This window comes from Staurois parvus, unplaced genomic scaffold, assembly GCF_062004578.1.
Source record: "Staurois parvus isolate SC_StPar_1 unplaced genomic scaffold, SC_StPar_1.0 ptg000097l, whole genome shotgun sequence".
In the NCBI taxonomy this organism is placed as follows: Eukaryota; Metazoa; Chordata; class Amphibia; order Anura; family Ranidae; genus Staurois; species Staurois parvus.
The window spans coordinates 4,091,220-4,109,148 of record NW_028317893.1 but is presented as its reverse complement, the minus strand read 5'-3'; the positions used below and the strand labels follow the sequence as shown (position 1 = coordinate 4,109,148).

Below are 17,929 nucleotides of genomic sequence, written 5' to 3'. Positions count from 1 at the left end.
AGCATGATATTTTTCCTCATTGAGATTTGATATGTTTTCAAAATGTCCCTTCAATTTTTTTTGAGCAGTGTATGATATATAAATGTATTCTGTTGCAGCGTAACAATTCTTACATGTGGTGGCTGCATTTGTTTTCTTTTTTAGGCCTTCTTCACACCATGTGCAGAGACGTGAGTTTTTCTGCATGCGTTCTGCAAGGACACAAAGAAAATAAGTTGTTCTCTATGTGCGCGTTCACACCACAGCACATGGAGAACAATTGTTCTTTGTGCCCTTGCAGAACGCATGCAGATTTCTTCTGTGCAGTAATCTGCAACGTGTATAAACCTCACTGCAACACACATGAAAGCTGATTTCAACTCATGTCTTTGCAAGTTAAATCTGTGCGTTTTTGTGCACATATGGTGTGAATGAGGTCTTAGGCTTTTTCTTCTCTATTTTCACCTGGTGTTCTGGCTAGTAAAGGCTCATTCACACCATGGTGCAGACAAGTCAGTTTTTCTGCACACATTCTGAAAGGGCACAATGAAATCAATTGTTCTCTATATGCCCTGTTCACAACACAACACTGGCATCACGTGCAGTTTTTTTGCCCTTTAATATGCAACGTGTATAAAAGTAATTGAAGTGCGCATGAAAACTGATGTCTCTGCAAGTGAAATCTGTGCGTCAGTTACCATCAGCTTTTCTGCATGTATGGTGTGAACGAGACCTAAGTGTGTAGCACCCGCTAGGTGGTGCTAGTTTAAGGTAATAATTATATAAATAGTGAAGCGCTAATAATAAATAATTGACCAATCACCATATATTCTTACATAAATAATAACACACAGTGCTCTGATCTCCAATACAAGAAAAAATTATAAATATTAAAAAAATGAATAATAAAGCACTAATCAGTAATAAGTGACAAATCAATATATAATAATACTATACACACAGTGCTCTGATCCCAATATGGATCCAATAAAGTGCAAAACTGGTGAAACACATAGGAATCCCCTGTGGTCACACTAAGTGAATACAAATCCCCCCTTTGTCCTTATACCAAGAACTAAATGTGATAGATCAATCGTGGTCCCTTATAGCAAAAAGGGAAAACACATATACATTGCATGTGTCACATGCCACGTGACTTCATCAGGGTATACCAGGTATACCCTGATGAAGTCACGTGGCACTTGACTCAACGCATTGGTACGCAACTTCCGGTGACGTGGTGATGCATTTCCAGGCGTGGAGGCCATATTGGTACACCCAACCCATGCAGTACACCCATAGTATGAGGTGGAAAGGTGCATTTTGAAGGGATTTAAACGTGAGTGTACTATTTTGGCTTTATTTCTACATCAAGTGCATAAAACAATATTGCCCTATGGAGGATATTCTTTTTATATCTCATTAATATGATCCTGAGTGGAAAGAGTGGAGAGAGTGGAGAATGAGCTGTATTGCAGTACTGTTTCCTGAAAGGAGCTGTGAGGAGTAAGTGATACTGTTGAAGGGAGTACATATGACATCTGTTCTTGTGCTGAGAAAGTATCCCTAAGGATCGGTGGGGTGATCCTAAAAAGCGAGTTGGCCCTTGAGGTCACCGTTTGGATGTGAGCGGGCATTTCTGCTGTTTGTGGATTTGACACAAGAGTGATAACCACTTGTTCACTTCATTACCTGCATGATTTTGGTTTTGTGTTTCTTGAAAATCACAAATGTATGTTAATTGGACATTATGATGTTTATTTAAGTATTGTTAATCACAAAGACTTTTTTGAGATTAGTTTATTATTTAAGTAAGGCACCAAACACAATGTATATGTGTTTTCCCTTTTTGCTATAAGGGACCATGATTGATCTATCACATTTAGTCCTTGGTATAAGGACAAAGGGGGGGATTTGTATTCACTTAGTGTGGCCGTAGGGGATTCCTGTGTGTTTCACCAGTTTTGTACTTTATTGGATCCATATTGGGATCAGAGCACTGTGTGTATAGTATTATTATATATTGATTTGTCACCTATTACTGATTAGTGCTTCATTATTATTCATTTTCTATTTTTTTCTTATATTGTATTGGAGTTCAGAGCACTGTGTGTTATTATTTATGTAAGATTATATGGTGATTGGGCAATTATTATTAGCACTTCACTATTTATATAATTATTGGTTTATCACCTATTGGGTAAGGTTGAGTGATAGCAGCTTTAATTAGGTTCACCAATATAAGCGCAGGAGGATTTTTTTCTTTTTTGCTAGTGTAAAGTAAATTTATTTTCGGCTCATGGTAGTGAGTGAGCCTGAATGTCTGTGGATTCAGTGAGGTCTGGCTGGATGACTTAGCAGGTTGGGACTCTATCACCTCCACTTGGTTCTGGAGGTCCATGGAAGCTTCCAGAAGCCAGTAGGTGGAAGGGTGGAGATCTCAATCTGCTTATTCATTGGAGTCTGACCAATCCCAGGCTGAGAGGTCCTAGTAGTGTGGTAGACTGGCTCATAAATAGGAGAGAGCAATGCTAGCAGGGAGTTGGGTGGAACATGGATTGCTGAGAGGCGTTTCTGTGTAGCCTAGGAGGAAGCCCCAGTGGAGGGGGGTTATACTTCCAGACTAGAAGCTGAAAGAGGGAGCACCACTGCCCTGCCATCCACTGGGGAAGGACAGCCTGCAAAGCTTGGAGAGGAACCAGCCCAGTTAAAGGCCTGAAAACAGTTCTATCCACAGCTGCAGGACAAGAAGAGTGTTAGTACCTCTACACCCCCAGGGCCTAAAAGGGAGAGGTCTGCTGCATGCAAATTCTGGCAAGTATTCAGGGGACAATTCAGAGCATACCCATTCTCTTCTCCTGGGATCAGATAATGGAGCCAGGTAGGCTGGTATTCTGTGCACCAAGACCTCCTACACATTGTCACGATGCCAGAAATCCACTCAGGGGAATCCAAGCACCTAGAAGGGGATTACTTAACTAAGGACTGTAATGGTTTTGGGTGGAATGCAGTCAAGTGTCTGTCGTTTTTTTTTATGAAGTGTGCTAGAGCAGGAAACGTCCCCATTCGGCTATTTCTTCAATCTAATTGGACATTCCCTTTACACCATCCAAGTTCTAAACTCCTTAATAAAATCACAAAACCAAGCTCAAGGACTGTTTATAGTCTCCAGTGTGCAAAGTGTGGAAGAAAATGCGTGTTGCCTGGCTGTGCCCAATCAGATCAAGCGGCCCTTACGAGGATAGTGCTACAAGTGAAATTTAACATATCTTCCTTTAACATACCAAACTGTCCTGCAAAAGTGCCAATTAGAAGGTTGAGACGAACCATTTAACACTGCTTACAATTCAATGACCAGCTTTAATTAATTTGTGTTAAACCTTTATCCAAAAAGGAAAAAAAAAACTGTTGCTGTAACTGCTTAAAAAGTGTTAGCTGGAATTTGGTTTTAATTTGTTAGTCAAGTCCATTGAACACTACCCTTTCCACAGATTTACAGTGTAGCTGTCCAGGGGTGACTCCAGTGATCATCCATCCAGAGTTAAGACACCATATAAGAGGAAGTGTATTACTGGCTGGATTACTGGGTGAAAATAAAAGGAAGAAAATACAAAAGCTAAAAAAAAGAAAATGAATGCAGCCACCACAGAATTGGTAAGCTGCAATATATTACATTTTTATTTGTAATACCTCTTAAAAAATGATTAAAAACCACATTTCTATACACAAGTAGTGTGCAGGGCCACAACTAAATATACACCTTCACTGTACCCCATCCATGCTGTACAAAGTCCCGGCCTAGTTCCTCTGGTAGACTAGACTTTAAATACCACAAAAGAGAAACCCGATGTGGGCTCAACCCCCCTCCCCCTAACTTCAAAATTATTTTAGAAGTAAATTAATCCATGCATTTCAAAAATAATTTTGTGGTTCAGGGGGGAGGCTGAACCCACATTCATTTTCTCTTTTGTGATATTTAAGGTCTGCTTTTGTGGAGTGATCCCTCACTTGGCTTATGTTACCAGTTGCAGACCTGGTGGACATATATTTATATGGTAGAGTCCTGAGCTTTTAAAGCACCCCAAAACAAAATAAAACAAAAAAAACTGGAAGATTACATACAAAACAAAAATACTAAGGAAAGGAATGAAGGAGTTAAAAAAAAGTTAGTGTTAACTAAACATTTAACTACAAATGTTAGGATTGATAAAAACTAATAAGGGTTAACTGCAAATTTAATTTTATTGAGCATTTTTTCCCTTTTTTTTTTTAAAACACTAGAATTATGTTTCGGTGCAAAGAATTTTTTTTATTGTCAGAGCTCTGCAACAGGGTTCTCTCGGCAGTTAATCCTGAGGCAGAGCAGGTGGCTGTCATGGACAGGAGTTTGAAGATCACACAGGCCTTGCCCTCACTGTATACTCTGTAGGACTGAGCTGTCAGTTTGACAGCTTGACTCTTCAAAAGACTGCCCTGCCCTGTCTCACAGGCCCCAAAGGTCCTGCAGGACACCTGTTGGATATCCCTGTTACATATACTAGTATACTAATTGATATACAGTATGTAGCCAAATGTCTTTCATTTCTCATTTGTGAAGCTAAATCTACCTAGCATATCAGTATAAAGAATACTTTCAGAAAATGTAATATGCAAAATCCACCACTGACAACATTTAAAAGCTGACAGACCTTTTAGTTCTTCATAAGAAGCATTGGCTGGAGTTGAGCTTTGACTATTTAAAATAAAATAGTTGGCTGGAATTAGGCTTTCACATTTCAGGACTTTTTTTTATATATATCCAAAGGCAGCCACAGCACTATGTTTTAGATAAATGCCCAGGTGCTCACACACAAAAGAAATCCATATAAATCCAAAACTGGTTTAGGAGGCAGTCACAGGTCTCGCAGAGGAAGAAGATCAAAAACAGCAGTGTTTTTATTGTCAACGTTTCGAGGAAGTCTTGAGGAAGATGGGCTGAGCTTCATCTAAACGTTGACAATAAAAACACTGCTGTTTTTTGATCTTGTTCCTCTGCAAGACCCATGAGTTTTGGAGATATACAGTTATGTTCACAATAATAGCAGTCAGACATCACTAACCTGATCAATCACTGTCTTTGGTAGAAATTAGATTTCTACATGGCAAATAATTTACTAGCAGGTGTAGTTGAGTAATAGAAATCCAACAGACCCAACAGTCATGACATGCATGCTGCTGATTCTGTGTAATTGAATCACTAATTGAAAGGGGCATGTTCAAAATTATAGCAGTGTGGAGTTCTATTAGTGAGGTCATTCATTCTTTGAAAAACAGGTGGCAATTATTGCCCTTATTTAAGGAAGGAAGGCAGCAAATGTTATACATGCTGGTTACAGTGCATTTCTCTCTGAAATTCTGAGGAAAATGGGTCGTTCCAGACATTGTTCAGAAGAACAGCGTACCTTGATTAAAAAGTTCATTGGAGAGGGGAAAACATATAAAGAAGTGCAGAAAATGATAGGCTGCTCAGCTAAAACGATCGCAAATGCTTTAAAATGGCAACCAAAACCTGAAAGACATGGAAGAAAGAGAAAAACTACCATTCGAATGGATTGCTGAATAGCCAAAATGGCAATGACTCAGCCAACAATCAGCTCCAGGAAGATCAAAGAAGGTCTAAAGTTACCTGTGAGTACTGTTACAATTAGAAGACGCCTATGTGAAGCCAAGCTATCTGCAAGAAGCCCCCGCAAAGTCCCACTGTTGAAAAAAAGACATATGTTGAAGAGGTTACAATTTGCCAAAGAGCACATTGACTGGCCTAAAGAGAAATGGCGCAACATTTTGTGGGCTGATGAAAGTAAGATTGTTCTTTTTGGGTCTAGTGGCCGGAGACAGTTTGTCAGACGACCCCCAAACACTGAATTCAAGCCACAGTACACTGTGAAGACAGTGAAGCATGGTTGCGCAAGCATCATGATATGGGGATGTGTCTCATACTATGGTGTTGGGCCTATTTATCGCATACCAGGGATCATGGATCAGTTTGAATACATCAGAATACTTGAAGACGTCATGCTGCCTTATGCTGAAGAGGAAATGCCCTTGAAATGGGTGTTCCAACAAGACAATGACCCCAAACACACCTGTAAACGTGCAACATCTTGGTTCCAGACCAACAACATTGACGTTACGAAGTGGCCAGCGCAATCCCCAGATCTTAATTCAATAGAAAACTTGTGGGGTGACATCAAAAATGCAGTTTCTGAGGCAAAACCAAGAAATAGAGAAGAACCGTGGAATGTAGTCCAATCATCCTGGGCTGGAATACCTGTTCACAGGTGCCAGAAGTTGGTTGACTCCATGCAACACAGATGTACAGCAGTTCTCAGAAACAGTGCTTATACAACTAAATATTAACTAAGTGATTCAAAGGAAAGCAAAATCTTCAAACGTTTTGTAATTTATATAGTGAATGTTTGAGTTTGTAAAGAAGAATACACACACTGCTATTTTTTTGAACAGTCTAATATTCACTTTTCTTTAATTTTTTTAGAGGAACAACACAAATTTTATTTATTTTTCTTCATGTTTTGATTTGGAATAGAATGTGTAGTGTTCCCAATGCATTTGTGTGTATGGAAATAAAAGCTATTAGAAGGATTTTGAGCTTTATTCACTTTTTTCAACACACTGCTATTATTTTGAACACAACTGTATAATATATATATATTTAGCTCTGATGGATGGTATAAATTACCAAGTCCACTAATGTTAACATAGAGCCATAATAGTAAAACACAGCAAATATACACACACTTGATAGATTTACAGTATATATTAAGTCATATTCATACATTTATATCAAAAGCAGCTCTGATCACATATTGTGCCATCATTAAATATTTAATAGCCATGTCATAATTATTTCCAGTAATTTACAGAAAACACATTTGTACAAACATCATTCACTGATAGAGAAACTAATAAATGAAAAAGGACAAAATAAGATAAGATAACATGCCACAGTTAAATTTCGTATTCTAGATATAATTGCTAGATGTGCTACACTGGGGCATAATATTGATCCATAGACCTTTTGATAAATATTAGCATCAATGGAGCTCTTATCAGAGAGAATGTGGTAGAAGTGGAAATGAGTTTTTGTTTTGTGCCAGACAAAGCAATTTATGAACATCCACAGAGAGGTACGTCCTCTTTATTCTGAGCAGACTGGGTTCCACAGACATACATGTGCAGTCACAAGCAGACAGAATACACTATTAGCACAGTCCTCCTTCATATTCATCATCTTCCTCTTCAGGTTGCGAACCTCCATGTGCGGGAGCAGAGGCTGCATCCTGTGGGGTCGCCGGAGATTTCTTCTTGGTTCCACCTCCTGGTACGCCCAAGCTCAACGCCAGTTTAGCATACTATGACCAAACAAAATCAAATAAACGAATTTGATGCTTAAAAGTGATATTAAAGGGCAATGTTTAAAAACAAAACAAACAAAAAAAACAACACACAACAAAACATGTCATACTTACCTGTTCTTTGCAGTGGTTCTGCACAGAGCAGCCCCAATCCTCCCCTTCTTGGGTCCCCCGCTGGCACTCCTGGCCCCTCCTTCCTGCCAAATGGTCCAACATCACGCAGCTTGCTATGGGGGCACCCAAACAGCTCCCAAGCCACTGTTCTGCGTGTCCATTAACACACGCACGGAGCCATGGCTTGGCCCACCCCTCCCTCTCTCCTCATTGGCTCTCAGGCTGTGATTGACTGCAGTGGGAGAAAATAGCTCCCGTTGTCTCAGCCAATGAGGAGGGCGAGTCCCCAGAGAGCAGAGGATCTCATGCACTATGCTGGATCATGATGGAGCTCAGGTAAGTATTAGGGGAGGCTGGAGGGGCTGCTTCACACAGACGTTTTTTTTTACGTTCAAGCATAGAATGCATGAAAGCAAAAAAAAAACTTGAGCCTTTACAACCACTTTAATATTAAATATACTACACATGCGGCATGAATATAAACAAATTATGCTATATAAGGTTTCATCATATTAGTATAGCAGAGTCATTTTTTTATAACTAGACAGTAATAGCACCTCCCATCACCTATATACTGCCCAGTGGTAAGGGCATTAAATTCCATATAAGAAACTTCTTTGGAAAGTGCACCATAAATTAATATCATTGTGCCACATCTGGATAAAAGGAACATGTTTCTCTTTATAATACAGAGACTATAGAACTAGAGGTTTCAGGCCATATCATATTTTGATAACGGACTTGACTTAAAGCAAAACTTTCTCACATTTTTGTGTCCACTAACTTAGAGAGACTTTTTCCAAGCACTGCCAGTGCTTCAGCCTTTCTTGCCTAGGGCAGGATGACATCCCCCTTACCTGAAGACTCCTGGGATGCCCACACCATAAATCTCAGAAGGCTTTGGGGCTGTGTAGAATCTAACTGCACATACACAGTGTAGCATCATTAATGGTGGAGAAGGATCTGGGGGTTCTGGTAGATCACAAGCTTAATAATGGCATTCAATGCCAAGCTGCGGTTTCTAAAGCGAGCAAAATACTCTCTTGTATTAAAAGGAGAGAGAGGGAGAATTTTACCCCTGTACAAATCATTAACACCTCATCTGGAATATGTAGTTCAGTTTTGGGCACCAATTCACAAAAAGAACATTGGGGAACTGGAGAAAGTACAGAGAAGGGCAACCAAACTGATAAGAGGCATGGAGGAGTTCAGCTATGAGGAAAGATTAGAGGAACTGAATTTATTATCTCTTGAGAAGAGGAGATTAAGGGGGGGTATGATCAACATGTATAAATACATCAGTGGTTCATATAGTGAACTCGGTGTAGAGTTATTCACCCTGAGGTCATCACAGAGGACAAGGGGGCACTCCTTACGTCTGGGGGAAAACAAATTTAATCTCCAAATATGGAAAGGTTTCTTCACAGTGAGAGCTGTGAAAATGTGGAATAGACTCCCTCAAGAGTTGGTTCTGGCCAGCTCACTAGATTGCTTTAAAAAAGGCCTGGATTCTTTCTTGGATACACAGAATATAACTGGATACTAACATTTATAGGTATAGTTGATCTAGGGAATATTCAATTGCCTCTTGGGGGATCAGGAAGGAATTTGTTTCCCTGCAGGAGCAAATTGGATCATGCTTTGCTGGGTTTTTTTTGCCTTCCTCTGGATCAACTGTGGGTATAGGATTATAACTTTTTTTTTTTAAATGGTTGAACTGGACCGACTTTTGTCTTTTTTCAGCCAGACTAACTATGTAACTATTAAGAGGCTGTGTGCTAAGACCCAGAAAACATGTCACAAAAAGAAGGCAGCGCCGATAGTGCAACAACTTTCAGAGGATGACAGCGGTACAAGAAAGGATTCCCTCACTTTGCAGAGATCTCTTCTGATTTCCTGTGGTCTCAAGACAGGAAGTAAAAAATTTCCCCAGTGAAACACACACACACACACAAAAAAAAAATAAAACACAACTTCAAGAGGTTTACTTACTTTCTTCTGAAGAGTAAAAAAGGGACCTACAGGTGTGTATATTCCAAGATGTAAACTGTGACCACCCACCCACACCCCCCAACTTCCAAATTAGGCTTCAAGGATAAGTTCGCCTTTATTGAAAAATAAATGCACATAATTCTGCAGAATAAAAAAGGCATGTATTATTTTTTTCTGCAGGAGCCTGGAAAGCATTGCTCCCTCAATCAGCAGATCAGGGGTGCGATGTAAGGCTTCTGCAGACAAGCCCAGCCGCTTTCACCCCAAACCTCCATACAAGCTGACTACCTGAAAGCTACAGGGCTTCATTCGGAACTACAATCTGTCTGTTGCAGTGGCAGACAGGACTTTAGAGTTTCTCATTCATAGGAAACTGTAAATGACGAACATGGCTGTGTGGGCAGAACCCTGCACAGCCACGTTCTTTTCAAAAAGTGACAGCAGGTGCAGGGAATAGAACCCTTGACCGCTGTCATGGGGGAAGGGGGAGCAGGGGGAGAGGCGGCAGGAACTGAAACATGTTACATGCTTTACCCTAAATAAATGTTCCAAAAGTGAACTTGCTTTTACACTATTGCATTGCGGCAATGTATGTTATGTGTGGTGAACTGGGGTGCCATTTATTGGCTGCTACACCAATGCGCTATAACAGGGTGATAGGTCACATGCTCCTACATATCTGCAAGTAGCAGGTATTGTAGACAGCTGTGGAGGATGGAGGAGCAGCAGGGACACATAGGTAAGCTTAGTATAAGGAATTCTTGGGGGTTGAAGACCTTTGCAGAGAAACTTTCACTTTGCCCTGCATGGAGCATATCTTGTTATACGACCCTTTATTAGTGCATTAAAGGAAACAATATACAACAGCTCAAAGAGGATAATAAGTCAAACAGCATTTTACAATTACGTACAGTATTGTTTATTTGACCCACTTAATGATTGAACTTACATCATTATCCATGTATTTGAAGAGAGGAGAGTTGCAAACATCAGACACTTGATCTTGATCTTGCTGATCATAACCTTCTAATAGTTGTTCAAGTGCAGTGCAGTCCTCACTTCCACTGAACCCTGGAATACTAAACCAAGACATTGGATGTCAGTAATGATTACTAGAGATGTCACGATTTCAAGCCTGTATAAAAAAATCATTTGCCTCTGGAACCCCAGGTGTTGACCAAAAGGAGCCCAACCTCCAATGCTATTTTGGCAACAAAGCTGCCAACATTTTGAGCTTACTTTGTCATTCCCTCGAGACGTGCACTCATGCCATATACCCAGCGTTGTATATGCAGCAATATCTCTCAGAGTTCTTAATGTAAAGATAGCTTGGCTCCCATTATAAATCATGGGGCAGCTTACATTTTATCCGACAGGGAGGAAGTATTAGAGAGACTTGGTGTTTGTTTGCATGGTACATATCCCAGCTGCAGGAATCTGGATTCCTGTTGCTGGGTTTGACAGCGGTGAGTGGCTAACATCAGCCTCCAAGCCCATACACTGTAATGAAAGGCTGTTGGTGCCCACAGCTATTCGTGGCTGTTCGGAAAGCCAGAAATCACCGCAGCTATCCCCATTATAGCTATTTAATAGAACAGTGCACACCTATTTTACAGCACAGGGTGAGAGGTCTATGAAGGTACAGTGCACTGTTAACAGTAGATTACAATAAGGGTCAGTGGTGTATGAGAGTGTATTATAGTTGGTGCTCTCGCCACTGTCAAGACTCCTCACTGGCCAACTTGCTCTCCCCCCCCCCCCCCCCGCTGCCTCCTCCACTCCTCACCATGTCACCCAGTTGGAGCTTCCCAAAAAAAAAAAAAAAGGGCACAGAAACATACAAACACTGGTCAGCAGCAAAGAAGCTGGTAACAACACAGGAGAGGAACCCCTTCATGTTCCCACCATTTGGAGGCACATGTTTTTTTATTTTTAACAATACCCTGTTAGTACTCTATGGTCCTGCAATTCGCAGAACAGCAAGGCTCAGTTTGGCTCTATATCCTAGTTACTGTAGTGATGTGGGGAATGTCAAAGCTGCCAGGCACCCTGTTGATCCAATGGGGCCCTGGGCCTGGTACAGCAGGACTGTCTGTATCAACACCTGTGAGGATAGCAATATGGAAACATACAAAACATTTCCAGGGACAAGTATATGCATGTATATAGCAAAACATACTAAGTTACAATAGAATATCAAACTACAGCGGGAGAAAAACTGTTTTAACTAGATTAGCCCATTTGTATATTTGTAAGAGTAGAACAGGGATGCTGGATTGAAAGCTCATCTGGGTAATATAAATAATACAATGTGTTCTATAAACTGTTAAGTAATATGCCAGTCTTGTATATATAAAAACACACATGTGAAGAATGACACTGGCATTTTTACAAAAAATAGGGAGTAGTGATAAACAGCAAATTTTATTCCATGCAAGGGAAAAAAAAAAAAAAAAGCTTTAAAAGCAATCTTATTTTTAAAAAGAATTCACTTCATACAAACATCACACTTCTTAACTCTGCAAAAATGCAAGATTGGGCCACATTTACAGCTAATCCAAAACCCTACCCAAAAAAAATGGCACATTTCAACAATCCAGTCTGAAGACTGGAAAACTTTATAAGGCGGTATTACCGACAGGAGACTACACAAGCATTTAGAATCAAGTCTAGACATAGTTGCTGTGGGGTTGAGGGCATTCCTGGGAGATGGTCAGATAAAACACCGATCAGTTGGTAACTATACCAACCTAAATGGTGGAAAAATGGTGTGCAACACAGCATGAGAAAGGTGTGTATAAAATCACTGGAATGGTTGCATCGTGGTTACAGTATTTTGAAAAAATGTTTGTTCTGCATTGCTTTTCGTTTCAAAACTTAAGTGATTGAGGTGTCCAGACATATTTTGCTGACTTAACAAAAAAAAAACAAAAACAAAAACAAAGAAAAAAAAAAAAAAAGTAACAAAATAGAAGTCTGTCCATTACTAGTGGTACACTCCAATGGTTTGGTAAATTGGTTTTATGGCAGACAAGGTCACACAATTGAGTTATTATTGATTTATAAAATAAACAAAACAAAATAATTCAATGAAAAAGCTCTCTGACTGAGTATGTGTTGCATTTCACAATACTTTTAGGACAGAAGCACAAACCTTAGAACAACTTGCAAAATGCTTACACTGCAAAGCCTGCTCCATCAGCTCGCATACAAATAATAGGAAAGTTTTAAACCACTTCTAATTAATCAGATTAATGAAGTGAAGAAAGCTAAATACAATAAATGTCTACACAGCAATGTCTGCATTATACCAAACAGTAGATACATAAAATTTAAAAGTATTGCGCAACAACAAAAAAGTCAGTGTCAAAATTTCTGACAGCCCTACAGAAAACAAGCCCCAGTCTAGCATACAGTGGTAAAAGCACATACGCACATCTGAAAATCTGAGAAATATGTCCAAAGCTCGTTTGGCTATACTTCTTCTTTGGGTCACATAAGTGCACTTAGTTCTGCAGTCCTGTGACCCAGATTCAGTCTACAACATCACAGAGGCTGTCCACGCAGATGCCTAACCGGCAGCTGGCTCAGCATTTCAGCGTGCTGCTGAGTCTGAGCAAACCGCCAGCACCCCCTCCACAGCCCAGCGCTCTAGTGAGCACTGGAGGGATAGAGCAAAGAGCCACTCTCAGCTCACTGAAGACTGAAAACTGAGCGATCATCAGTCATTTGATTGATCAGTTCTCCGTCTTACTATTGGAGGGGGATAGCTGCAGCATGGGATTGATGCTGCAGCCACATAAGTGAGTATGTGTTCTTTCCTAATCCCGCACTTCTCTTTTAAATAAAAGAAAACGATTCAAAGAAATAGACATCAATACTTTCATGTAGACAGGTCTAGGGTTAGGCACTAACATGCATAACAGAGGACTAGCAGTTATTCCATGAGCATGATTCCTTGATCTAGCACTGTATGAACCAATAGCAAAATCAGTACATATTGGTAAAAGACCTCAAAGAGCAAGAGTTTAAAATGTTAGCTGTGTAAATGTATACTTAAAGCTGAAAAATTCATGGTGGAAAGACATTGTGAATGAGCAATATAAATGGTAAATACTGGACATCAGTCTGGAAAGTGTCTCTGTTGTCAAAAGGGTGACATGGTAAAACTTAATTTATGAAAGTTTTAAAGAATGCATAATGTATTACAAAAGGAGAAGGGCATTAGAAGGCAGCATGTGTGTATACACATTTGATCCTATGTTCTCTGATCCTCCCCTTCTTCCAGTGACCCCCTCCCCTCCTGATAAGACATATTGTGTGCAGTCACTCTGCACTTGCACAGTGTGATGTGTATTGCTAGAGAGGTTTTATTTTTTTCTTGGGAGAGTGCATGTGATCAGCACAAGGCCAATCAGTACTGTCCAGACGGAGGTCAGGGGTTCTGCATCCTCCTACAGCAAAATGAAAACTCCTCCTACAAGCTTTAACATGTGCTCTGCTGGACACTGACAGAAGTCACAAGACTGCTCTAACTGCTGATGAGAAAAGGTATTTAGCAGTTTGTATTTACTAAAATAATTGCACTGCCATGTTGTGTGTACTGTGGGAGACCAGATATAGTGAATGCAGGGTCCTGGGTTTAGTAACACTTTAATATCACTTTTCTTTGTAACACTTCATTTATACAAATATATACAATAACAACTTTAAAGGAACACTGTGGGGTTGATTTACTAAAACTGAAAAGTGCAAAATCTGAGGCAGTTCTGCATAGAAACCAATCAGTTTTCAGGCTTTATTGTCAAAGATTTATTGTTCAAGCTGAAGTTAGAAGCCGACTGGCTACCATGCACAGCTGCACTAGCTTTTGCACACTCTAGTTTTAGTAAATCAATCCCTATGAATTTTGAGGTTTTTTTAGTGTATACATTTTAAAATAAATGTAAAGGCTTCTTTCACCACAGAAGCAAATGAACAGCATTTACAGCACAAAAAGAGCCCAAGGGCTCATTCACATGAACAAAATGCTGCGTTTAGATACAAACAGCATATTGCTTTGTGCACATCAAAATGCAGCAATATAGTTATCAACAAGTCCATATACATGGCTGCATCTACATGTGAAAATGTGTGTTGTGTTTAGCCAAAACTAAAAAGCAGGACATTGCTGTTTCCCAGGACGCGCAAATGTGCAGAATTTACACATGCATGCACATAAATACATACACGCATTAGCCAACAGAAGAATTATACGTGTCTAAATGCTTTATGCATCTAAACGTGAGTACTTTAGGTGAATATTTTATGTATGATCTTCTGCTAGCTCTCTCAGCAAGAACCTGCATTCCGTGAAGAAAATACACATATGCCCATGAGAACAAAGCCTAAGGCTTCACCTACTGCCTTCAAAAACAGGAAACAATTATTAATAGGTTCTATTTCTTAATTACTTCAACAAAAAGGAGAATTCTGAATATAAGCAACATCTGTATTAACACCCACCTGTAACTTTCTCTGACACATTTCTCAGCGGCCACGTAATCATTCCTATGTAGATGTACTAGCACTTGGGCAATGGTTTTCTGAACAAAACAGCATAAAATCAGTTAGAAATTAAAGCTCGTTTTGTTTACAGCCTAGCCACATCACATAAAAAAAAACAAAAACTAAATAAGACTATTTTGAAAGGGAAGGAAAACATCTAGACAAAATATAGAACCCACAACACTTAAAGGTCTATGTATAAAACAATCATTGTACGGATGCCTCAACTATTCGGACGGGTACCATGACTGTTTACCATATTATTAGTAATATGACAATCTCATATGATCTTCCGCTCCATCTAGTAACCATAAAACTGTATTGTTTTGTGATCTGAAAAGAAAAAAACGTGGAGTGCTGCTCTGAAGAAGGAAGAAGAGATACATTCGCTTTGGTCTCTAGCAGAAGGGGTATTGTCGCCCAAACAAACTCATCCAAAAGTGTCAAGCATGTAGGTGGAAAGGACACTGCTCTCCCAAATGGCCCAAGTAAGATAAGGACAAGAAGTAGCCTCAGCCATCGTTCCTCTGCAAACCACACCCACTGACGCGTTTCGTCCTACCTACTGGGGAATGAAACGCATATGGAGATGTGGTTTGTAGAGGAGTGATGGCTGAGACCGCTTCGTATCCTTATCCTGCATAGGCCGGTTGGGAGTGTGTACTTTTCACCTACATGCTTGACACAATTTTTTTATTGAGGTATTTCAAGAAAATACCAGATTATGATTACTAGATGGAAGTGAAGATCATAGAGATAAGCATATTAAAAACCATATCGCAAATATTCATGGTGCCCATGCGAATGGTTAAGATACCTGCACAGTGAATATTTCCTAGTACTTTTCTTACTCCAATACATTGAGGTCAATATTTCATACTCTCATTACACTGATAAACAATACATATCTAAATCTACGACAGTCCTCACAGTATTGTAAGTAGGATAACCATCCTTGGGCTGTAAACGTCTAGACCTTTTTTCAGTTGTTTTAGTAATGATAAGGATAATAGTAAGACTTTATTGTAATTCTACAAAAACATACAATGAAATTTCCATTTGCTGAGTGGAGCAATGAACAATTGTCACAAATACCATTTGCACATTAGCACATATGTGTGTTTGCAGCATGCATGTAGAAAACATTGACAAACTAGTCACATTTTTTTGTCATCCTAATTGCAGGCCCAATACTTCTGTACAGTCACTGGGAAAAAAAATAAAAGCCTCACAAAAGGTAAATCTGGTATGCAGAGACCACCAAATGGCCAAATGCTACCTTCAAATTTCATTTAGTAATGATGGGTTATTGTGTAGGACAGAACTGCTCGAGTATGCAATCCCAGTTAAACCCTTGCTGTATTGCAGTATATCCCAGAACATTTAGGACTATACTATCAATGCGAGATGATTTCCTAGGAAAAAAAGAGTTGCATACGTTACACTACTTCATACCTTGTAACATGTTGGATAATTTTCTATTTCCTTGTACATATTTTTTTCCTTCTGAATAGATGTCACAGCTTCATCAAGCCTACAAAAAAAAATTAAATGTCAATTCATACTTTACAGCAACTCCAAGCAAAGTGAAATGCCATCTTGCAGAGGGCTGCAACAGTTAAATGCTCATTTATATCTAGGGGATGGGATAAACCGTTCACTTACCAGACCCTCCACTTCCCTAGGCTTCGGCAGTGAACTGTTCCTCAGCGTCCTCATGTCTAATGCAGGACTATGGTCCTTGCATCAGTCTTGATATGTCAGAGGGAGTCCAACCACCGGAATGCTAGGGAGAAGAGGCTGCGGGGACCAGTTTTGCAGTGCAGAGAAGCTTGAAGGAGCAGAGGATCGAGTAAGCAAACCTGCTTTTCCCAATTTATGGTGCCATCACCTGTCACCTCTCCACCATGGCCAATCAGTGGCAGCCTTATACTCATTGATAAAAATATAAAGCTTCTCCTGAATGGCTTCTTCACTCACAGCCTGAAATAGATAGGAACTTACCCATACTGGCGGCTGCTTACTGTATGTAGCCAACGCTACTACAATTCATTACAGCAGCTGCAACTTTCTGCCCCAAAAAGAACGATTTAAAGTTAATTTAAATTCTATGTTGAGTAACAAATACATTAAAGAAGAACTTCAGTTGTTTATTTCTTTATTTTAGGTAGTATTTGTAGCTACAGTATTTGTTGCTGCTGACTTTTAAAAATCAAGTACTTACCAGTGCCTGGAGTTTCAGTGCGGTCTTCCTGCAGCCTGTTCTTTTCACCACTGCAGGACCCTGGCGCCGCCACCACCTTGGTTATGGGAACCAGCTGTGGCTTTTTAAAGAACCACAGACAGCACCACACTGCACATGCGTGAGCTTGCGTGGCACCCTGTGAAAGGTCCTACAGCCTCCTGGGACATGTGTCATATTCGGGAACTGAGAGGCAGGGCAAGAGGTGAAACCTCACCTAAGCGGGGATTGTGGAAGTGGAAGCAAGTACTTACTCCCTCCCCCAAAACAAAAAAACCCATGAAACTCAGTTACAGGCTGCCAGTTCATATTTAATAATTTAGATCAGTACAGAACAGGGAACTGATTTAAATTATTAGGATGGTTTGTTGCTATGACAAATGAGAATCCCAGAATGCAGAATAAAAAATTTACAGCAGGCACAGTTCAGGATGAGATTTACTGAGCATTCATTCAATTTGTATTGTACACAGCACAAAGACAAAACCAATACTGATAGGATTATCTTCTTGGAGAAGTAAATAATCCCTTTATAAACCAGTTTTTGTTAAATTACATCCATTGGTGCTGACAGGAATACATTTGATTGGCGTTATATCTTAAAAAAAATAATAAACATGACAAGAATCTCTGTTCAGTC

General features: G+C 39.8%; 1 protein-coding gene across 1 annotated transcript in view; it reads right to left on the bottom strand.

Moving 5' to 3' along the window:
- Positions 1-6,612: 6,612 nt before the first annotated feature.
- The window catches only part of NAPG (NSF attachment protein gamma), a 29,857-nt gene continuing 18,540 nt past the window's right edge, over positions 6,613-17,929 (bottom strand). Inside the window, exons 9-12 of the mRNA XM_089671016.1 lie at positions 16,503-16,581; positions 15,006-15,085; positions 10,450-10,579; positions 6,613-7,391 (exon numbers count right to left, since the gene is read on the bottom strand). Coding sequence (XP_089527142.1) covers positions 7,242-7,391; positions 10,450-10,579; positions 15,006-15,085; positions 16,503-16,581 — 439 coding nt within the window. The 3' untranslated portion in view covers positions 6,613-7,241. The remainder of the gene's footprint in view (positions 7,392-10,449; positions 10,580-15,005; positions 15,086-16,502; positions 16,582-17,929) is intronic.